The sequence below is a fragment of the Bombina bombina genome, chromosome 5 (assembly GCF_027579735.1).
Source record: "Bombina bombina isolate aBomBom1 chromosome 5, aBomBom1.pri, whole genome shotgun sequence".
NCBI lineage: Eukaryota > Metazoa > Chordata > Amphibia > Anura > Bombinatoridae > Bombina > Bombina bombina.
In genome coordinates, this window is record NC_069503.1 from 891423801 (window position 1) to 891448912 (window position 25112).

Consider the following 25112-nt stretch of genomic DNA (forward strand, 5'->3'; position numbering starts at 1 on the left):
TATTTAGAACCCATGGATTTTTAACAGATTGAGACCAGGCCTCCTGAAAAATGCATAATCTGCCCCGTACCAGAAATTCTGAATTGGGGGGGCGCACCTTAATGCTGACTTGGTAGCAAAAGAAGGCTTTTTTTATTATTTAGCCTTGTTCCAATTTAGAATTGGACTTCTAGGAGTATCTGGAAGAATCCTGCTTATTGTAAAGATGAGGAAGATTTTTGGTTCCTAAATTAACAAAAGGAACGAAAATGGCTCGTTGTCCTATTTTTTCTCTAAGATTTATTATCCTGAGAGAGAAAAGCTACTTTCCTTCCAGTCACAGAAGAAATAACGGAACAATGGCATCAAGACCAGGCCCAAACAATATTTTTTCCCTGAAAATTAAGATATAAATGTCGACATTTTAAAACCATGTCATCTGACTATGATTTATACCACAAGGCCCTTCTGGTCAAAACAGCTAAATCCAAATTTATGGCGTTAATCTAAATAATGTCAACAATAGCATTACAAATCAAAGCATTAGCTGACAGTGATGGCGAAAATATTAATCAACAGCATAATCTGACAACCGGTCAGATAAATTGTAACACCAAAGAGTAGAAGCTGCTGCAACACAAGCAATACTATTCCAACTTCCTATCCATAGGGTCCTAGAAAAAAGTACTATCCTCTAAAGGAATAGTAGTGCATTTAGCACTATGCTTTCCTCTTATTAGCCTTTGAAGCCGCTGCCCTGCATTGTGCACCCATCTTTAGCTTGTTATCTATTACTACACCCAAATCCCTTTCCTCCTCTGTTTGGCTAAGACTTGTCTCATTTAAATAATACATTGCCTGCTTATTTTTACTTCCAAAATGTAGAACCTTGCATTTTCCCGTACTAAATCTCTTTTTCCATTTACCTGCCCATACTCTGTTTGCAGATCCCTTTGTAACGAAAGTTTATCCTGCTTTGACCTAATCAATCAAAATAAAACTTTCATTATTCAGAAAGAGCATGCCATTTTAAACAACTTTCCAGTTTACTTCCATTAACTAAATGTGCACAGTCGTTTTATATTTAAACTATTTGAGTCACCAGCTCCTACTGAGCATGTGCAAGAATAAGTGTATGCATTTGTGAATGGCTGATGGCTGTCACATGGTACGTGTATGCATTTGTGATTGGCTGATGGCTGTCACATGGTACAGGGGGAGTGGAAGACATCACTTTTAAAATTGTAATAAAAAAAATCTACTACTCATTTGAAGTTCAGACTAAGTGCTATTGCATTGTCTTGTTATCTTGCATTTGTTGATTATGCAAATCTACTGTGTTGACTGGTCCTTTAACTTAGTGTCATCTGCAAAAATAGAGATGTCGCTATTTAATCCTTGCTCCAAGTCATTAATAAAAATATTAAAAAGAACAGGGCCAAGTTCTAATCCCTGGGGGACTCCACTGATTACCTTTGTCCAATCTGAGTATGATCCATTCACTACTACTCATTGCTCCCTATATTTTATCCAGTTATTTATCCATAAGCTAACATTTTCAGCTATTCCCAAGTCCCTTAATTTTGTGCTTCAATCTCTCATGTGGCACTGTATCAAACGCCTTTGCAAAATCTAAGTATATCACATCAACTGATTCCCCTTTATATTTTTACTTACTTCCTCGTAGAATCTAATTAGATTAGTTTGACATGATCTATTTCTCATAAAACCATGCTGATTTTAACTCATAATTTTGTTTACACGAATATGCTCATCAATCTAATCCCTTCAAATATCTTCCCCACTATAGATGTCAGCCTAACTGGTCTATAGCTTCCTGGATCATCCCTGCTTCCCTTTTTGAAAAGTGGCACCACATCAGCTTTACGCCAATCCTGGGGTACTATGCCTGAGGATAATGAGTCTTGAAAAATTAAGAGTAGAAGTGCTAAATTCCCATAACACCCTTGGGTGTATTCCATCTGGGCCTGGAGTTTTATTTACCTTAAAGGGACACTGTACCCAAAATTTTTCTTTCGTGATTCAGATTGAGCATGAAATTGTAAGCAACTTTCTAATTGACTCCTATTATCAAATTTTCTTCATTCTCTTGGAATCTTTATTTGAAATGCAAGAATGTAAGTTTAGATGCCGGACCATTTTTGGTGAACAACCTGGGTTGTCCTTGCTGATTGGTGGATATATTCATCCACCAATAAAAAAGTGCTGTCCAGAGTACTGAAACAAAAAAAAGCTTAGATGCCTTTTTCAAATAATGATAGCAAGAGAACGAAGAAAAATTGATAACAGGAGTAAATTAGAAAGTTGCCTAAAATTGCATGCTCTTTCTGAATTACAAAAGAAAAAAAATTGGGTTCAGTGTCCCTTTAAAGGGACACTGAACCCAAATTGTTTCTTTTGTGATTCAGACAGAGCATGCAATTTTAAGCAACTTTCTAATTTACTCCTATTATAACATTTTCTTTGTTCTCTTGGTATCTTTATTTGAAAAGCAAGAATGTAAGTTTAGAAGCCGGACCATTTTTGGTGAACAACCTGGGTTGTTCTTGATGATTGGTGGATTAATTTAACCGACCAATAAACAAGTGCTGTCCAGAGTTCTAAACCAAAAAATAGCTTGGGTGCCTTCTTTTTCAAATAAAGACAGCAAGAGAACGAAGAAAAATTTATAATAGGAGTAAATTAGAAAGTTGCTTAAAATTGCAAGCTCTATCTGAATCACGAAAGAAAAAAATTGGGTTCAGTGTCCCTTTAATATTATCCAGTTATTTACCGATACCTCTAGAAATAACCCAGTTAATGGTATGGGCTGGCATGTTCTAGTTTATTCCAAAGTATCCTCCATTGGTTCCTCTCTTGTGTATACTGAAGAAAAGAACTGATTTAGTACCTCAGCCTTCTCCCTGTCACTGTTAATCAAGCTACCCTCCATGCATTTTATTGTACCTACAGTATATTGTCCTAATTAGTTTTTTTGCTATTTATGTACTTACAGAACCTTTTAGGGTTAGACTCCTTTGAAATTAATCTTTTATTTTCAATTTTAACTAATTTGATTGCTTTTTTGCATGCTTTGTTACATTCCTTATAAATATGGTATGTTGAGTCTGTACCATTTTCTTGGTATAATTTATGCCCTACGTTTTTTTATAATTTCTCTTAACACATTTTTATTTAGCCACATTGGCTTGGATTTTTTATTTTTATAACCATATGGTATTTGTTGATATGTATTATTTATTTATCAAAGTTTTAAATGTTATCCATTTATTCTCTGTATTTTTATTAGAGAATACTTTGTCCCAGTTTATGTTATTTAATGATTTCCTTAAATCGTTGAATTTTGCTTTCTTAAAATTAAATTCTTAGTTAAACCTTTAAGACACTGCTTATGAAGATATTTCAAATGTGAGCATGTTATCACTGTTACCAAAATGTTCTTTGACTTATATGTTGGATATTATATCTGTATCGTTTGATAGCACTAAATGCAATATAGCTATATTCCTAGTTGTCTCCTCTATTAATTATGACAAGAAGTTATCCCTGAGAACATTTAAAAATCTATCTCCCCTTAGCTGAATTACTAGTTTTATTGGCCCAGTTTATATCAGGGTAGTTCAAATCTCCCATAATTATAGCACTGTTATTAGCAGCCTTACTTATTTGCATTAGTAGTTGAGTTTCCTCCATGTCACTAATGTTGGGGGGCTTGTAGCATGTTCAAAGTAATATTTGTTTAGGATTTTTTCCTCCATTCTATATTTCAACCCACAGGGTCTCTACATTGTCACCTGTATCATCATAAATATCTTCCCTTATTGTAGGTTTAAGGTTAGGTTTAATATACATGCCGATTCCTTCACCGCTTTTATAATTCCTGTCCCTCCTAAATAAAGTTAACTGCCCAGTCATGTGAATTATCCCACCAAGTTTCAGTTATACTAATATCATAGTCCTCTTCTGCAACTAAGAGCTCCAGCTCCCCCATTTAATTTGTTGTGCTTCTTGCATTTGTTGTCATACATTGAATTTTCATGTGCTTTCTACTGCTACTTGGTGCACTTTCTTCCATACTTTCTGTGACATTTCTTAAGGTCATCCCTTCCTTCAGACATTATAGGAGTGACATATTCACAGACTGATCTCTCTGTTCTATTATGTTTGAACTGACCTCCCCCCCCCCCCTTTGCCTAGTTTAAAAGATTTTCTAAATGTGCTACCATCCTTTCCCCAAACACACCTGCACCCATGTCATTCAGGTGCAATACAACATTTATAGGGTGAGCAACAAACATTAGTGGAAACAATTAGGAGCATGCTAAAATGATAAAGCATGGAAAATTGAGGAATACAGGGTTATTATCCTTAAAAAAACTAAATGTATGCTTACCTGATAAATGTCTTTCTTTCCGGGCACAGAGAGTCCACAAAACATTCTAATTACTAGGAGGCGGCAAAGAGAACCCCAGCAGAGCTGTTAAGTATCACTTCCCTTACCCATAACCCCCAGTCATTCGGCCGAAGGTAAACAGAAAAAGAAAATAACACAAGGGTATAGAGGTGCCGGAGGACAAAGACAAAAAAACTGCCCTCTTGATTTAAAAAAAGGGCAGGTCGTGGACTCTCCATGCCCAGAAATAAATAAGTTTACCAGGTAAGCATGAATTTGGTTTTCTTTCCTATGGCATGGAGAGTCCAAAAAACATTCTAATTACTAGTTGGAACCAATACCCAAACTAGAAGACACAGAATTATTAGGGAGGGAGAACAAGACAGGCGGACCTAAACTGAACGCACCAGCGCTTGAAGAACCTTTCTCCCAAAAGAAGACTCACCTGAGGCAAAAGTATCAAACTTTTAAAATTTGGAAAAAGTATGTATAAAGGACCAAGTGGCCGCCTTACAGATTTGCTCCACAGAAGCTTTATTTTTGAAAGCCCATGAAGATGAAAAAGCTCTAGTGGAAAGAGCCATAATTCTCAGGAGGCTGCTGTCCAGCTGTTTTATAAGCTAAATGGATAACACTTCTCAACCAGAGAGAGAGTAGTAGTAGTGGCCTTCTGACCCCTACGCTTACCAGAGAAAACAACAAACAGGGCAGAAGTCTGCCGAAAATCGTTAGTTGCTTGAAGGTAAAATTTAAGAGCATGCACAACATCCAATTTATGCAAAAGACGTTCTTTCTGGGAAGAAGGGTTAGGACAAAAAGAAGAAAACAATTTCCTGATTAATATTGCGATCCGACACTACTTTAGAGAAAAACCCCAGCTTAGTATGAAGGACCACCTTATAAGCATGAAAAATAAGGTGAGGGGAATCAGACTGCAGAGCCGAAAGTTTGGAAACTCTGCGAGCAGAAGAAATAGCAAGAAGAAACAAAACCTTCCAAAATAGTAATTTAATATTAACAGAATGCATCGGCTCAAACGGAGCCTGCTGCAAAACTCTAAGCACAAGGTTAAGACTCCAAGGAGCAACAGATTTAAACACAGGTCTGATACTGACCAAGGCCTAAACAAAAGACTGAACATCTGGCAGAACTGCCAGACATTTATGCAGAAGAATAGATAGAGCAGAAATCTGATCCTTCAAAGTACTGACTGACAAATCTCCAGACCCTCCTGAAGAAAAGCCAAAATTCAAGGAACCCTTACTTTGTTCCAAGAAAAACCTTTTGAATCACACCAATGAAGGTATTTACACCATACCCTATGGTAAATTCGGCAAGTAACCGGTTTACAAGCCTGAAGCATAGTATCTGACTTTCTTAGAGAAGCCACACCTAGCCTAGCCAAGCTTAGAAGTTCAATCTCCAAGCAGTCAGTTTCAGAGAAACCAGATTTGGATGAAGAAAGGGACCCTGAAGTAGAAGGTTCTTCCTGAAAGTTAACCTCCACGGTGGAAGAGATGACATTGTCACCAGATCCACAAACCAGATCCTGTGAGGCCATGCATGAGCTATTAGAATCACAGAACCTCTCTCCTTTTTGACGCAGAAGCATCTACCAGAACGGCTTGAGGATCTCTTGACCTTAAACCATACTTTGGAAGCTTGGCGTTTTGACGAGACATCATCAGAGCCAACTCTGGAACCCCCCACCTGAGAGTTATCATTGTGAAAACCTCTGGGTGGAGAGCCCACTCTCCGGGATGAAAAGTCTGCCTGCTTAGAAAATCCGCCTCCCAGTAGTTCACCCCTGGTATGTGGATGGCAGAGATGGCAATAGTGAGACTCCACCCACTGGATAATGTGAGACACCTCCTTCATTGCCAAGGAACTCAGAGTTCCTCCCTGGTGATTGACGTAGGCCACCGAAGTGATGTTGTCCGACGGAAATCTGATAAATCAGACCAAAGCTAGTTGAGGCCAAGCTATTAAAGCATAGTAAAATTGCTCTAAATGCCAAGATGTTTATTAGAAGAGACGACTCCTCTGGGGTCCACAGACCCTGTGTCTTTAAGAAACCTCTAACTGCTCCCCAGCCTAACAGGCTGGTGTCCGTGATCACAATCACCCAGGAAGGCCTCAGGAAGCATGTGCCCTGAGACAGATAGTCCTGTGAAACCCACCATGAGAGACTCTTGTTGCTGAATCCAAATTTATCTTCTGCGAGAGATCTGAGTGGTCCCTGTTCCATTGACTGAGCATGCATAGCTGCAGAGGTCTCCGATGGAACCAAGCAAAAGGAATGATGTCCATGGAGGCAACCATCAGTCCAATCACCTCCATGCATTGAACCACAGGTGGATGAATAGCAGACTGAAGAGACAGGCAAGAAACAAAGTTTGCACTTTCTGACGTCCGTCAGAAAAATCTTCATGGAAAGGAAATCTATGGTTGTTCCCAAGAAACACACCCTTGTATCTGGAACAAGGGATTTCTTTCCCAGATTCACTTTCCACCCGTGGGAACGTAGAATAGAGAACAACATCTCGGTATGAGATCTTGCTAGATGAAAAGATGGCCCTTGAACTAGAATGCCGTCTAGATAAGGCGCCACAGCAATACCCTGAGACCTCAACACTGCCAGAAGAGCATCCAGAACTTTTGTAAAAATTATGGGAGCTGTAGCAAGGCCAAAAGGAAGGGCAACAAACTGGAAATGTTTGTCCTGGAAGGCAAACCTTAGATACTGGTAATTATCCCTGTGAATATGAACATGAAGATACGCGTCCTTCAGATCTATGGTCGTCATGAACTGACCCTTTTGGACTAAAGGAAGAATAGAACGGATGGTCTCCATCTTGAAGGACGGAACCCTGAGGAATTGATTGAGACACTTTAGGTCCAAAATGGGATAAAAAGTGCCCTCCTTCTTGGGAACTACAAATAGATTTGAATAGGATCCTAGACCCTGTTCCTCTATAGGAAATGGAACATCACTCCAAGGGATGATAGGTCCTTTACGCAGTTTAAGAAGGCCTCTCTCTTTAGCTGGTTCGCAGATAACATTGACAGGTGGAACCTGCCCCTGGGAGGACAAGATTTGAATCCTATTCTGTAACAGTGGGATATTATATCTATCGCCCAAGGATCTGGAACATTGCGTATCCAAGCCTTCTAAAATAAAGAAAGCCTGCCCCCCACTTGATCCACAACAGGATAGGGGGTGGCCCCTTCATGATGATTTAGAATCAATGGAAGGCTTCTTAGCTTGCTTCCCCCTATTCCAAGGCTGACTGGACCTCCAAGAAAACTTGGATTGATCCGACTTGGAAGAGGAAGACTTCAGTCCCTTAAAGTTATGAATGAAACTAAAATTAGAATTCTGGCGACTCTTAGGTCTATTCTTTTTATCCTGAGTTAGGAAGAACCCTTTCCACGTGTAATGTCAGAAATAATTTCTGCCAGACCTGGCCCAAACAAGTTTTTACCCTTATAAGGCAGAGATAAAAGCTTGCACTTGGATGTTACATCTGCAGACCAAGATTTTAACTAGAGAGCTCTGCGAGCTAAAACAGTAAAACCAGAAATCTTAGCACCCAACCTAAGAACTTGCATGTTGGCATCAAAAGATATTGGCTAGCTTGAGAGCCTTGATCCTGTCTAGGATCTCCTCTATAGTAGTCTCTTCTAGGATAAGATTAGATAAATCATCGCACCAAAAAGATGCTGCCCCCGGAACTGTAGCAATACTAGCAACAGATTGCCACTGTAATTCTTCAAAAAAGCCTCAAGCTTCTTATCCATGGGATCCTTGAAAGAACAACTATCTTCAATAGGAATAGTAGTTCTCTTAGCCAGAGAAGAGATAGCTCCCTCTACCTTGGGCACCGTGTGCCACGAATCACGAATAGCATTAGCAACAGGAAACATCTTTTTAAAAACAGGGGGCGGGGAAAAATGAATCCCTGGTTTATTCCATTCCTGAGTTATAATATCTGCCATACAGTCTGGAACTGAAAATACTTCCAAAGATGAGGGTACATCATATACCCTATTAATTATATTAGACCTCTTTGGATTCTCTGCAACAGATGCTTTGGATTCTTTCGAAAGTAGCAAGAACCTCCTTCAAAAGAACTTGAAGGTGTTCTAACTTAAATCTGAAATTAATCTCCTCTGAATCTGCAGAATTGGTCACTACAGTATCAGAATCTGACAATTCCCCCTCAGAAGACAAACTGACTAATGTAGTCTTAGCGGAGTCAGCCTTACAAACATTAATATGTTTAGATTTCCTCCTACACTTACCAGAAACCTTTGAAAAAGCTGATAAAGCTTCAGAAACAGCAGAAGTAATCTGCTCAGTGAAATCCCCAGGTAACCCCCCCAGGAGGTTGAGGAGCCGCAGGGCACTGCATGTGAAGCTTGAGGAGAAAGCTTAGGCGTAGCTAGGATAAAACTATCCTGAGAGACAGGAGGCTCAGGGAGAGACATCTTATCTTTGAACTTAAAAGTTTTATTTAGACATGAAGAGCAAAACTGTACAGGAGGAATTATCTTAGCCTCCAAACACAATAAGCATTTTTCAAATGAATCAACTTCAGTATTAGTGTCCATAATTGGGTATCAGTTCCTAACAATTAACAAAAAAAATTGAAATGCTAAATTAAGTTTATTTATATGAAGCAATAAAACATAAATAAGCACTTAAACCCCTCAGCTCTGCTGAGGTCTTACCCCTCCAGAAGTTGCTATCCCACTAAACTTTTACTAAATTGGGCCAAACAAAAACTTTGTGAAAACCAACAGCAGCACAGCAAAAGTGATTGGGCAAATAAGCTGAGCTGAAAAAGCGATTGCAACAAGTAAAAAGTAAAACAAACACCTGTCAAACACTTTATACACTCTCCATCTCTGAGCCCCAATAAAAAATGATGCCTCTTTTCACATAAAAGCAGTGCCCCTAAAACAGATTCAAATACTATCCACAAGGATTTAACCCCTATAGTGCCAGTACCTTCAATCCTAGAAGGGAAAGCACTTACCTGTGGATTCTGCTCTGTCAGGCAGGAGCGGTTTTCTTAGGTGTGGCAGCTCCTCATTTCTACCAGGGACCTACAGAAAAGAAGGAACAGAGTAACCAACTCTGGCTTTCTATAATAGGGGTAACAATAATGTAAGAAATAAAGCAAAGACAACCTTGTCGCTTTCTAACTGCTAATAGCCACCATTACTCTTACTAAAGAGATTGACATGGTCACAGCATAGCCCCAATCCTTGCTTGCAGGGAAAAGTACCTATTAAAATGACTAAATTCTTCAGACACCATCTGACTGGGGGTTATAGGTAAGGGAAGTGATACTTAACAGCTCTGCTGGGGTGCTCTTTGCCTCCTCCTGCTGGCCAGGAGTGAATATCACACTAGTAATTAGAATGTTTTGTGCACTCTCCATGCCATAGGAAAGAAATGAACATACAACCTAGCTTCCCAAAGTGCATTCTAGAGCAAGTCTAGACTATCTGGATAAGTAGAGGATACAGTAGAACTCCCAACACTATCCTGACATTTCCTGCAGGATCATGCTTCATTTAGAGGTTAAACAGCAGAGGGCAGCGTTGCATCTTCTGGGAAAGCCCCAGGGACAAAATATCTCACATTTATGTGACTTTTGGAACAATAACAGGATGTGGAGTAGCCAGTTGATTGAAGCAGGGATCCACATTTCTTTCTTCATCTGTGCAAAATTAACATTTCTGGAGTCCAGTTTCAACTTCAATTATACAAATAGGAAAAGTAGAGGTATTTGTATGGGGAGGATTCCCATCCCCTCAGCCTTCAGAGAGATGTTTTTTACCTACTGCGGTAGCCAGAAACTTCTATTGCAATGTAAGAGATAATGTGTACACTGTATAAGCATGGCTGTGTATTAGCCTTAACATTTAGATCCATATGTGAGCTGTAATCATACAGTCTTTAGCCATGTCATCAGATGCATAGTATAGGTATAACCTTGTAGTCATAATATTCATTATAAACTGTGGCTTTGAAGTGTTTTGGTCATTTAATTACATAATATATATGATTTCTAGTCTTCCAGTATTTTTCTCATGTGTACGCAACAATGACATTTGCAGCCTTTCACTATTTTAGTCACTATATTATATATATCTATGTGAGACAGTTAACCATGTTTAATATCTTTTGTGCGGGTAAACTGTATGCCTTACAAAGGAGAGAGAGAGCGATATATCATTCAAGCGGAGGGGGTGCTCATGGAGATATACTGCCTTTTTATAGGATTTCCTTTCAGTCCTTGTGTATCCCATTTTCCATTTATTTTATTTACCATTTCTACTTTATAACATATGCCTTTTCAACTTTTTCTATTTAATAACATTGCATTAAAGGGATACTGAATCCAATTTTTTTCTTCCGTGATTCAAATAGAGCATGCAATTTTAAGCAACTTTCTAATTTACTCCTATTATCAATTTTTCTTCATTCTCTTGCTATCTTTATTTGAAAAAGAAGGCATCTAAGCTAAGGAGTCAAACATTTTTGGTTCAGACCCTGGACAGCACTTGTTTATTGGTGGGTGAATTTATCCACCAATTAGAAGAAACAACCCAGGTTGTCCACCAAAAAAGGGCTGGCATCTAAACTTACATTCTTTCTTTTCAAATAAAGATACCAAGAGAATGAAGAAAATGTGATAATAGGAGTAAATTAGAAAGTTGCGCAAAATTGCATGCTATATCTGAATCACGAAAGAAAAAAATTGGGTTCAGTGTCCCTTTAACTTTGTTTAGTTAAAAAACAAACACTTCCTTTACTTATAAACAACTTTATCTGTAAATTGTCTACTGTTCACTACAAGAAGGAAAGAACAATGGTTTACTATGGAATGTGTATAACTTTAATAATGTTCTCAAACAATAAATTACAGCAGGACACTCCTAGGTGCAGTACATTATAGCTAGTAAAGTAATTACCTTTCAACCATTCCTGGGTGAACAATACAACAATATTGCAAATTGTAGACTTCACGTGAATAAGGATTTTAAGGAAAAAAATGTACACATCTTGAACAAGCAAGGACAAACGTTCACAAAAATACAATTAAAATGTTAAACTCAACAAGATGTATAAACTGATACTTCTGGTTATAGCGAAGAAATGAATTTAACTTCTTGCAGTAACTGCTGGTGGCTGTTCAGACTGAAGCTGCTTTCCAAGGTACTCCCTGAAAGACAGGATAACAAAGTACACAATAAAATGATTAGCTCAAGTTATTTGAATTATCCTACATACAAACCAATAATTAAAAAAAAAAGATAAATGGCAAACAGATGACCCGAACATAAATACCCCATTTGGGCTTCTTATCTTTGTTTAGTTGGTTAACAATATGTGGATGGTATATTTAGATAACCATATCCAATACTAAAACTATACCAAGCAATGAAATATAATGTAGGATCAGGATGTATTATAAAATGCGCATGCAACACAAGCCCAACGTGAAATCATTGTGTTCTAAAGCGTATAAACGCTAACATATACTGATAAATTACTAAAATATTAGGAGATGAACAATGTAAAGCCAAAAAGACTTTATTTATTTATTACACTCCAGTGGGTGTAAGTGTAGGTCAAACAAAAAGGTTAAGCACTTAATATGTTAGTAAAAAAGAAAGTGTGGGGGACAAGAGATTTTTTTTGCAAACATTTACTCTGATGCACCAAAAATGCTGTCAGGACATTAGTAGCGTCTTTCTATTAACCTCACAGGTTTAAAACTCATACACTTGCTCCAAATTTTACAATATCACAAATCAAAAACTACAGCTAGTCCAAAGGTTTATTTTACTAAAACAACGCCTTATTAGGGGACACATACAGAATCTGCATCATTGCCCATTTTATAACCACTGTCTTTTTACACTGAAAATGCCCATTTGGCAGTCTTCAGGGCACTAGGTAACAATACTTCGGTACCAATTTATCAAGCTCTATATGCAGCTTGAAGCCTCGTGTTTCTGGCTCGCAGGAAACACAAGTTATGAAGCAGCGGTCTAAAGACCGATGCTCCATAACCTGTCCACCTGCTCTGAGGCGGCGGACAGAGATCGCCGGAAATCAACCCGGTCTAATACGATCTGGCTGATCAACACCCCCTGCGATTGGCCGCAAATCTGCAGGGGACAGCATTGCACAAGCAGTTCACATATGCTGTTGGCAGTTATCGAAGTTATCATTGTGCAGCGGACATGATCCGCAATATCGGATCATATCCGCTCGCACATTAGTAAATAGGCCCCTTAGTATTGACTTTAATAGTACCCATGTCCATTCAATGTATATAAATGCATAAATTAAGATCATATCCCATGCTATATATCTAATCTATAAATATATTTTATATAATGGATATATGTATCTATACTGCAACAAAAACAAATAAAACAGTAAAATGATTAAAAACAAATTATTGAAAATATTACATTAAGTACACAAACAGATGGGAACAGATACAACATAAAACATTTTATTATTAACCATTAAGAGAGTCATGACAATCTGCAAATCAATCTCAAAAAGGTAATTTTCCAGCTATTGGAGGCTGGAAAATTACCTTTTTGAGATTGACATTGGGGTTTGGCTAACCCTTTCCTGTGCCCCTGATTGAAAAGGTGCTGTCTCTCACTACTATTTTTCAAATCTGCAAATCAAGGCATTGACTATCAAACACTACTAAGTTTAATTGTGAAAAATATATATATTTTTAAAGTATTACACTGCCCCCACCCAGCTACTTCATAATGCCACCCAGCTGGTAAATGTCTCTGTGAACACTGGTACTCCATGGCAGCAACATTGTTTGTAGCAGTGTTATACAGTGTTGCAATGACTGCTGCCATAGAGTACTAAAGACAGGTGCATGCTCATGAGCCTAACTAGATTTAATCCCCAACAAAATATACTATGAGAACAAAGCTATTTTGATCATTAATATAATATTAATAAGTGTAAAAAATATGTTGGTTCCCTAAAGAGGACAAGTTAGGTTTTAAAATGTTTGCCTAAACCAGTGATTTGATCTGTAGCATTTTGAAATCCAAAGTTACAAAATTGACTTTTTGCCTCTCTAGGGACAAGCATATTTTTAACAAAAAAAAGAGGTTTTTAATGAAATAATCTAAATGCAAAACTTCTACTTCATAGCTCTAAAATATTAGAAGCAAAGAGGTATTGAAGAAGAGGTGCTATAACAAATAGCCTTTTAGATATTCACAGGCCATCAGAACCTTATTAAAAATGTATCCATTGGATTAAAGTCTCAGCAAATGATAATAATAAATGGGATTTAACATTAGTTACCTAGGTCAAAATAGTCAGTATAAAGATTTTACTAAAGCTCAGTTAGTTCATACTCTCAAATATATTTAAAAATGGACCTTTATTCTTGCTTCTCATGAGGGTCCAAAGTACAAGATAGCAGCAGTTTTGGGCTTATAATTAGCCCTTAGTCATGTTTTCCACAATTTAATTTTGTGTTACGTGTAGCCACAGGGGTAACATTTCTGCTCTGTGCTACTAGCAGTCAAGGAAGGTCAAATCACTGTTGTGTGTGTGTGTTACTGCTAGTCAAAGAGGTAAAATGATTGATTTCAATGATATTTGCAACCAAGGGATAAAATCACTGCCCATTTGTGTAAAATAAATTGAATGGCGTGAAGGATAGAGCCTACAATAAACCTTTGAGGGGGGGGGGGGGGCACATTGTTACACCTCACCTAACACCTGTTCAAAGTCACTTACAGTTTGTCCAGTATGATTCTGGAGGACAACAGGTAATCCCAATCACAGTCAAAAACATAACACAATATTGTGTTGCACGTACAGTACTCAGCATGACGTGACATGTAGTCCCCCTGATACTACAGCCTTAAACAACCAAGGTTTGTACATAAACATTACCCAGCCTACAGAAGGGGAAGACAGACAGATTGAAACACTGGGGGTCTCATTGTGTATCTCAAACCTTTGTTTAGACAACCCTGGTTAACTATTATTATAGGTACTAGGGGTTTGTAGAAACCGTATAGAAATATATTACTTGATCAGTTTTAAAGGGACAGTCTAGGCCAAAATAAACTTTCATGATTCAGATAGAGCATGTAATTTTAAACAATTTTCCAATTTACTTTTATCACCAATTTTGCTTTGTTCTCTTGGTATTCTTAGTTGAAAGCTTAACCTAGGAGGTTCATATGCTCATTTCTTAGACCTTGAAGCCCACCTCTTTCAGATTGCATTTTAACAGTTTTTCACCACTAGAGGGTGTTAGTTCACATATTTCATATAGATAACACTGTGCTCATGCACGTGAAGTAATCTGGGAGCAGGCACTGATTGACTAGACTGCAAGTCTGTCAAAAGAACTGAAAAAAGGGGCAGTTTGCAGAGGCTTAGATACAAGATAATCACAGAGGTTAAAAGTATATTAATATAACTGTGTTGGTTATGCAAAACTGGGAAATGGGTAATAAAGGGATTATCTATCTTTTAAAACAATAAAAATTCTGGTGTTGACTGTCCCTTTAATATTAACTGGTTACATATTGATCATTTTAGCATTTGCAGCATTAGCAAAATAAAGCAATTTGTTGTGTCAAGCTGAAGTAGGTCACACATTTTAGTCACACATTTTAATTTTACGCCACCTAAAGATGACGCGTATTTGTGTCCATACAGAATGTTTCACAAAGAACTGCACTTGATAATATTAAAGAATACAATAAGAAATTGTTCAATTGTGTTAGAGCACTATTGTTACAGATAACTATATGTTTAACAGTACACGAGAGGTTAAATACATAACTAAAGTCAGCTCCGGAGCTCCAATGCACTACTACTGGTCTATAGCAAAACACAGACTGTGAACCAATGATAAGAGACATTCTCATAACCACCAAACACCAGCTATGTTTAGCTCTTGAGCATTGATGCTCTGTGTAACAGACTTTTAGTAGTGTGTTTAGCCCCTATTTAACAGTGTAATAATAAAATGCTCTAACACATTACAGATTCTTCTTATTGTACTTTAAGTCTCTTTAACAGAACAGTGTAACTGCATGGAAAAACATTAGTTTACATGAATGATCATTAAAGAATTAAAGGGACAGTCTACACAAGAATTTTTATTGTTTTAAAATATAGCTAATCCCTTTATTACCCATTCCCTAGTTTTGCATAACCAACAGTTAAATAAATACACTTTTTTATCTCTGTGATTATCTTGTATCTAAGCCTCTGCAAACTGCCCCCTTATTTCAGTTCTTTTGACAGACATGCATTTAGCCAATCAGTGATGGCTCCCTGGAGCTTCACGTGCTTGAGCACAGTGTTATCTATATGGCCCACATGAACTAACACCCTCTAGTGGTGAAAATCTGTCAAAATGCCCTGAGAGAAGAAGCGGCTTTCAAGGTCTTAGCAATTAGCATATGAACCTCCTAGGTTTAGCTTTCAACTAAGAATACCAAGAGAACAAAGCAAAATTGGTGATAAAACATAATTTATGTAAGAATTTACCTGATAAATTAATTTCTTTCATATTGGCAAGAGTCCATGAGCTAGTGGCGTATGGGATATACATTCCTACCAGGAGGGGGCAAAGTTTCCCAAACCTCAAATGCCTATAAATACACCTCGCACCACACTCACAACTCAGTTTAACAAATAGCCAAGTAATGAGGTGATAACAAAAACAAGTAAAAACATACCTAAAATATCGTTTGGAAACCTCGCCTCTTGAAGTTTCCAAACCCCTTGTGCTGTCAGAGACCCTCAGACAGCTCCCCAACCTGTAAGACTTGCATCCATTAGGAATACAGTCCAGGAAGGACGAACAAAAGGAGGCCCCCTGAATAATACATTGATAGTCTAATCACTAAAACAGAGAGAGTCGAGTGTTAGGATTTAAGAATATCAACTGTGATATCTGAAAAGAATCCCTGCAAAATTGATTCAGTATAGAAAGCAAAAGAGGTCTTGATGAAAAAACAAGCAAAGGGAACCATGCCCAATGCTGCAGTTATGAGACCTAAAACTTCCATGCACATAGCAACTGAAAAGAATGTTCAAGACTGTAAGTTAGACAGGCTAACGCCAATTACAATTGACTTTTGTCCGATAAAGACAAAGACATGAACACAGAATCCATCTAGAAACCCAAAAAGAGGTGACCCTTGTCTGAGGAATCAAAAACTCTTAGATAAATAAATAATCTAACCATGTCTTGAAGAAACAAAACTAGTTGATTCATGAGAGATTTAATACCAAGATACCATCCAAATAAGGAAACATCACAATACCCTACTGTCTTATTACAGAAAGAAGGGCACCCAGAACCTTTGAAAAGATTCATAAAGCTGGCGCTAGACCAAATAGAAAAGTGACACATTGGTAAAGCTTATCTAATCTCTGAACAAAAAGGCATAATAGTATAATCGCCAACTTGAAAGTTGAGACTCTAACAAAACAATATAAAGTCTTCAGGTCCAAGATTGGACTGAATAAACCTTTCTTCTTTGGGACAAAGAATAGAAATAAATAGAAATCCAATCCCCGTTCCTGCTAAAGAACTGGTATAATCACATCTGAAAAAAATTCACAGAGTGTACTGAGAAAGATTCTTCTCATAGAAGGTCTTATTCTAAAATTCTATTCAAACCCTAAGAATAATAAAGATTTTGGACTGAGTTCATCCAAAAACAATCTAACCCGCCCCCAACCAGAAGGACTGGTTTGAGAACCGCACCTTCATGCAAACTAATAACTAGTAATTAAATAGTGTTTTTCTCCCAGAAGGATACAAAAAAAATGCTTTTTCAGTGCTTACACTCAGAGTTAAACAACTTACCAGCTGATAAAACAGTTGTTATTATTACCCAAATAAATGGTACACAATAAATTGACCTCAAAAGGCTGAAGGGCTGTATTACCCCTGCCAGGATTTGAATCTATGACCCTTAAGTCTAGAAGAAACGTTTGTAGTCAGGAAATCATAGATTTGTAGTCATAGAAATCAAACAAATTATTATCCTAACAATCTAGAGATAATAAAAAATATTTGAAATCATAATAATAGATGTAGTAAACATAATACAATGAATACATTAGAAGTAAATAAACAGAGTTATATATATATATATATATATATATATATATACACATATACTGCTTATGCTAAGGTTGAGAGAACAGTAATGTCAGCCACAGATAAAGCTGAGCTAAAAATATAAACAGTACGTGAATATGTTCTACTAAGGTTATATTCAAACTCTAAAGAATCCTAAAAATAAGTACTAATTTCCATAGAAAACATAATTTATGTAAGAACTTACCTGATAAATTCATTTCTTTCATATTGGCAAGAATCCATGAGCTAGTGACGTATGGGATATACAATCCTACCAGGAGGGGCAAAGTTTCCCAAACCTCAAAATGCCTATAAATAAGCCCCTCACCACACCCACAATTTATTTTAACGAATAGCCAAGAAGTGGGGTGATAAAGAAAGGAGTAAAAAGCATCAACAAAGGAATTTGGAAATAATTGTGCAATATACAAAAAAATCATAACCACCATAAAAAAAGGGTGGGCCTCATGAACTCTTGCCAATATGAAAGAAATTAATTTATCAAGTAAGTTCTTACATAAATTATGTTTTCTTTCATGTAATTGGCAAGAGTACATGAGCTAGTGACGTATGGGATAGCAATACCCAAGATGTGGAACTCCACGCAAGAGTCACTAGAGAGGGAGGGACAAAATAAAAACAGCAAATTCGCTGAAAAAAACAAATCCACAACCCAAATATAAGTTTATTCTCAAAAAATAAAAATAAAAACTTAAATCATAAGCAGAAGAATCAAACTGAAATAGCTGCCCGAAGAACTTTCCTACCAACAACTGCTTCCGAAGAAGCAAAGACATCAAAATGGTAGAATTTAATAAATGTATGCAAAGAAGACCAAGATGCTGCTTTGCAAATCTGATCAACCGTAGCTTCATTCTTAAAAGTCCAAGAAGTGGAAACTAATCTAGTCGAATGAGCTGTAATTCTCTGAGGCAGGCTTTACCCGACTCCAAATAAACTTGATGAATCAAAAGCTTTAACCACAATGCCAAAGAAACGGCAGAAGCCTTCTGACCTTTCCTGGAACCAGAAAAGAAAACGAATAGACTAGAAGTCTTCCTGAAATCTTTAGTGGCTTCAACATAATATTTCAGAGCTGTCACCACATCCAAAGAATGTAAAGATCTCTCCAAAGAATTCTTAGGATTAGGACACAAAGAAGGGACAACAATTTCTCTATTAATGTTGTTAGAATTCACAAAATTAGGTAAGAATTTAAATGAAGTCTGTAAAAACATAATTTATGTAAGAATTTACCTGATAAATTCATTTCTTTCATATTGGCAAGAGTCCATGAGCTAGTGAAGTATGGGATATACATTCCTACCAGGAGGGGCAAAGTTTCCCAAACCTCAAAATGCCTATAAATACACCCCCCACCACACCCACAATTCAGTTTAACGAATAGCCAAGAAGTGGGGTGATAAGAAAGGAGCAAAAGCATCAACAAGGAATTGGAATAATTGTGCTTTATAAAAAAAAAATCATAACCACCATAAAAAGGGTGGGCCTCATGGACTCTTGCCAATATGAAAGAAATGAATTTATCAGGTAAATTTTTACATAAATTATGTTTTCTTTCATGTAATTGGCAAGAGTCCATGAGTTAGTGACGTATGGGATAGCAAATACCCAAGATGTGGAACTCCACGCAAAAGTCACTAGAGAGGGAGGGATAAAAATAAAGACAGCCAATTCCGCTGAAAAAATAATCCACAACCCAAATCAAGTTTTAATCATATAATGAAAAAAAACCTGAAAATATAAGCAGAAGAATCAAACTGAAAAAGCTGCCTAAAGTATTGTTCTACCAAAAACTGCTTCTGAAGAAGAGAAAACATCAAAATGGTAGAATTTAGGAAAAAGTAAGCAAAGAAGACCAAGTTGCTGCTTTGCAAATCTGATCAACAGAAGCTTCATTCTTAAAAACTCAGGAAGTGGAAACTGACCTAGTAGAATGAGCCGTAATCCTCTGAGTCAGGGAATTACCAGACTCCAAATAAGCATGATGAATCAAAAGCTTTAACCAAGATGCCAAAGAAATGGCAGAAGCCTTCTGACCTTTCCTAGAACTGGAAAAGATAACAAATAGACTAGAAGTCTTCCTGAAAACTTTAGTAGCTTCAACATAATATTTCGAAGCTCTTACCACATCCAAAGAATGTAAGGATCTCTCCAGAGAATTCTTAGGATTAGGACACAAAGAAGGGACAACAATTTCTCTACTAATGTTGTTAAAGTTCACAACTTTAGGAAAAAATTTAAACAAAGTCCGCAAAAACCGCCTTATCCTGATGAAAAATCAGAAAAGGAGACTAACAAGAAAGAGCAGATAAAACAGAAACTCTTCTAGCAGAAGAGATGGCCAAAAGGAACAACACTTTCCAAGAAAGTAATTTAATGTCCAGAAAATACATGGGCTCAAACGGAGGAGCCTGTAAAGCCTTCAAAACCAAATTAAGACTCCAAGGAGGAGAAATTGATTTAATGACAGGCTTGATACGAACTAAAGCCGGTACAAAACAATAAATATCAGGAAGTTTAGCAATTTTCTGTGGATCAGAACAGAAAGAGCAGAGATTTGTCCTTTCAAAGACCTTGCAGACAAATCCTTATCTAAACCATCCTGAAGAAACAGAAAAATTCTAGGAATTCTAAAAGAATGCCAAGAGAATTTATGAGAAGAACACCATGAAATGTAAGTCTTCCAAACTTGATAATAAATCTTTCTAGACACAGATTTATCACTGAGTCAGAGAAACTTCTATGACTAAGCATTCAATCTCCTTACCATCAAATTTAATGATTTGAGATCCTGATGGAAAAACAAACCTTGAGATATAAGGTCTGGCCTTAATGGAAATGGCCAAGGTTGGCAATTGAACATCCAAACAAGATCCACATACCAAAACCTGAGCGGCCATGCTGGAGCCACCAGCAGCACAAACAATTGCTCCATGATGATTTTGAAAATCACTCTTGGAAGAAGAACTAAAGGCGGAAAAATATAGGCAGGTTGATAACTCCAAGGAAGTGGTAATGCATCCACTGCTTCCGCCTGAGGATCCCTGGACCTAGATAGGTACCTGGGAAGGTTCTTGTTTAGATGAGATGCCATTAGATCTATTTCTGGAAGCCTGCACATCTGAACAACTTGAAACAAAGACATCTGGGTGAAGCCTGGATGTAAAGCTTGATGACAGAGATAATCCGCTTCCCAATTGTCTATACCTGGGATATGGACCGCAGAAATGAGACAGAAGCTGGATTTTGCCCAAGCAAGTATCCAAAATACTTCTTTCATAGCCTGAGGACTGAGAGTCCCACCCTAATGATTGACATACGCCACAGTTGTGACATTGTCTGTCTGAAAACCAATAAACGTCTCTCTCTTCAAATAGAAGCCAAAACTGAAGAACTCTGAGAATCGCACAGAGTTCCAAAATATTGATAGATAATCTCGCCTCTTGAGATTTCCAACCCCTTGTGCTGTCAGAGATCCCCAGACAGCTTCCCAACCTAAAAGACTCGCATCTGTTGTGATCACGGTCCAGGTTGGATGAACCAAAGAGACCTGTAGAACTATACGATGGTGATCTAACCACCAAGTCAGAGATAGTTGAATGTTGGGATTCAAGGATATTAAATGTGATATTGTAGAATAATCCCTGCACCATTAATTCAGCATTAAAAACTGAAGAGGTTTCATATGAAAATGAGCAAAGAGAATCGAATCCAATGCTGCAGTCATGAGACCTAAAACTTCCATGCATATAGCTACTGAAGGAAATAATAGAGACTAAAGGTTCCGACAAGCTGAACCCAATAAAAATTGTCTCTTGTCTGTTAGAAACAAAGACATTGACACAATCTATCTGGAAACCTAAAAAAGGTGACCCTTGTCTTGAGGAATCAAGGAACTTTTGGTAAAATGATCCTCCAACCATGTCCTTGAAGAAACAACAGAAGTTTAAACGTATGAGATTCGGCAGAACGAAAAGGACTGAGCAAATACCACGACATAGTCCAAATAAGGAAACACCGAGAACCTTTTGAAAAGATTCCTAGAGCTGTTGCTAGGCCAGAAAGGAAAAGCAACAAATTGGTAATGCTTGTCTAAAAAAAAAAAGAATCTCAGAAAGTTAAAATAATCTGAATGAAAACAGAATATGAAGATATGCATCCTGTAAGTCTATTGTAGGCAAATAATGCCCTTAGTGACCAAAAGGCAGAATAGACCATATAAACACCATTCTGAAAGATGGTACTCTTACATGACAATTCAAAAAGATTTTCTATCTTTGGGACAATGAATAGTTCTGAACAAAGCCCCAGACCTCGTTCCTAAAATGGAACTGGTATGAATACCCCAGATAACTCCAGGTCTGAAATACACTTCAGGAAAGTCTGAGCCTTTACTGGAATAGCTGGAATATGCTAGAGAGAAAAAGACTTCTCACAGGCGGTCTTACTCTGAATCCTATTCTGTACCCCAATCTTAGAAGTTAGGAAAAGTCTTAACCTGCCCCTTACCAGCTAAGCTGGAATAAGGGCCGCACCTTCATGCAAATTTGGGGGCTGACTTTGATCTTTTAAATGGCTTGAATTCATTCCATTTTGAAGAAAGCTTCCAATTAGAAACATGTTACTTGGGGAAGAATTAGGATTCTGTTCCTTATTAAGAACAAAAACTAATATAAGCTTAAGATTTACTCTTAGAACTTAATCTTGAAGCAAAAAAACTCCCTTCCCCAGAGTAACAGTTGAAAGTATCGAATCCAATTGTGAACCAAATAATTTATTACCTTGGAAAAAAAGAAATCTGGATTTTAGAAATCAAATTAGCATTCCAAGATTTAAGTCACAAAGTTCTTCTAGCTAAAATAGCTAAAGACATAGATTAACCTCAGTTGTGAAAATATAAAAAAATGACATCACAAATGAAATTATTAGCATGTTGAATCAACTTAACAATGCTAAAGAAATCATAATCCGATACTTGTTGCGCTAAAGTATCCAACCAAAAAGTTGAAGCAGTTGCAACATCAGCCAAATAAATTGCAGGCCTAAGAAAAGGACCTGAAAATAAAATAATTTTCCTTAGATAAGATACAAGTTTCCCATCTGAAGGAACTTAAAAATAAATACTATTTTTCATAGGAATAGTAGTATGTTTAGCAAGAGTAGAGATAGCCCCATTAACTTTGGGGATCTTTCCCCAAAACTCCAAACTCACTGCTGGCAAAGGATACAATTTAAAAACCTTAAAGAAGGAATAAAAGAAGTCCCAGGCCTATTCCATTCCCTAGTATCAGGAACTGGAAAAAAAACTCTGAAGAAACCACAGGAGGTTAATAAGCAGAATTTAAATGTTAGCTAGTCTTAAAATCAAAAGGACTAGTCTCCCCAATATCCAATATAATCAACACCTTTCAACAAAGAACGAATGTACTCTATTTAAAAGTAAAAAAGTAGATTTGTTAGTGTCAATATCTGATGAAGAATATTCTGAATGAGATAAATCATCATCAGAGAAGGATAATTCAGCATGTTGTCGGTCATTTGAAAATTCATCAACTAAATGAGAAGTTTAAAAAAGATCTTTACATTTTATTAGAAGGCGGGATGGCAGACAAAGCCTTTGGAATAGAATCAGAAAAATATTCTTATAAATTCCTAGGTATATCTTGTACATTAGATGTTAAAAGAATAGCAATAGATAATACATTAATACTGATGGACTCTGCATGTAAAAGTTTATCATGATAACTTCTTACAAACCATAACTAAAGATAAAAATTCATAACATTAAAATAAATTAACTTAGCTTTGGTAGGACTGATATCAGTCATCAGGAATCCAACAGTGTCTTCTGATACAGGAACAGTTTTTGAGATATCTTGCAAATGTAAGAGAAAAAACAACATATAAAGCAAAATATCAATTTCCTTAAATGACAGTTTCAGGAATGGGAAAAAAAAAATGCAAACAAAATAAGCCTCTGAAAACTAGAAGCAGAATGAAATAAAGACTTAAATAATGTCAGAAATCTGGAGCCAAGTATGACGCCCACAACTGACAAAATATTTTTTGGCGCCAAGAACGTCTGTAACAAACACTAGCGTCATAGATGACGCAACTATGTGAAAATTCTCGGCGCCAACTAAGACGCCGGAAATGACGAAAATACGTCAACAAACGTAATTCTCGCGCCAAAAAAGTCTCGCGCCAAGAATGACGCAATAAATTTTGCATTTTGCGCACCTGCGAGCCTAACAGCCTGCAATCTAGAAAAAAAGTAAATTTGAAAATTCCAGGTGAGAATTTTTTTTAAAATATGCATTTCCCAAAATGAAACCGACAGTCTGCAAAAAGGAAATATACTGATAAACCTGAATCATGGCAAATATAAGTACAAACATTATATTTAGAACTTTACAAATAAAGTGCCAAACCATAGCTGAGTGTCTAAATAAAGGAAAACCTACTTACCAAAAGACACTCATCTACATAAAGTACTGAAACGAGAATCAGTAGAGGTAATGGTATATAAGAGTATACCGTCGATCTGAAAAGGGAGGTAGGAAAAGAATCTCTACGGCCGATAACAGAGAACCTATGAAATAGATCCCCGTTAGAATGACCATTGCATTCAATAGGTAATACTCCCTTCACATCCCTCTGTCATTCACTGCACTCTGAGAGGAACTGGGCTTCAGCATGCTGAGAAGCGCATATCAACATAGAAATCTAGCACAAACTTACTTCACCACCTCCATAGGAGGCAAAGTTTGTAAAACTGAATTGTGGGTGTGGTGGGGGTGTATTTATAGGCATTTTGAGGTTTGGAAAACTTTGCCCTTCCTGGTAGGAATGTATATCCCAAACGTCACTAGCTCATGGACTCTTGCCAATTACATGAAAGAAACTGCCTTATCCTGATGAAAAATCAGAAAAAGAGATTCACAAGAGAGCGGATAATTCAGAAACTCTAGCAGAAGAGATGGCCAAAAGGAACAACACTTTCCAGGAAAGTAGTTTAATGTCCAAAGAATGCATAGGCTTCAAAACCAAATTATGACTCCAAGGAGGAGAGATTGATTTAATGACAGGCTTGATACGAACCAAAGTCTGTACAAAACAATGAATATCAGGTAGTTTAGCAATTTTCCTGTGGAATAAAACAGAAAGAGTAGAAATTTGTCCTTTTAAGGAACTTGCAGACAAACCTTTATCTAAACCATCTTGAAGAAACTGTAAAATGCTAGGAATTCTAAAAGAATGCCAAGAGAATTTATGAGAATACCATGAAATGCAAGTCTTCCAAACTCGATAATAAATCTTTCTAGAAACAGATTTACGAGCCTGCAAAATAGTATTAATCACTGAGTCAGAGAAACCTCTATGACTAAGCACTAAGTGTTCAATTTCCATACCTTCAAATTTAATGATTTGAGATTCTGATGGAAAAACGGACCTTGAGATAGAAGGTTTCGCCTTAATGGAAGTGGCAA

General features: G+C 37.1%; 1 protein-coding gene across 1 annotated transcript in view; it reads right to left on the minus strand.

Annotated features, from left to right (window-relative positions):
- Nucleotides 1-11284: 11284 nt before the first annotated feature.
- Nucleotides 11285-25112, minus strand: part of ATP6V1H (ATPase H+ transporting V1 subunit H) — a 364453-nt gene continuing 350625 nt past the window's right edge. The window contains exon 14 of the mRNA XM_053715039.1: nt 11285-11634. Within this exon, the coding sequence (XP_053571014.1) occupies nt 11574-11634 (61 nt within the window). The 3' untranslated portion in view covers nt 11285-11573. The remainder of the gene's footprint in view (nt 11635-25112) is intronic.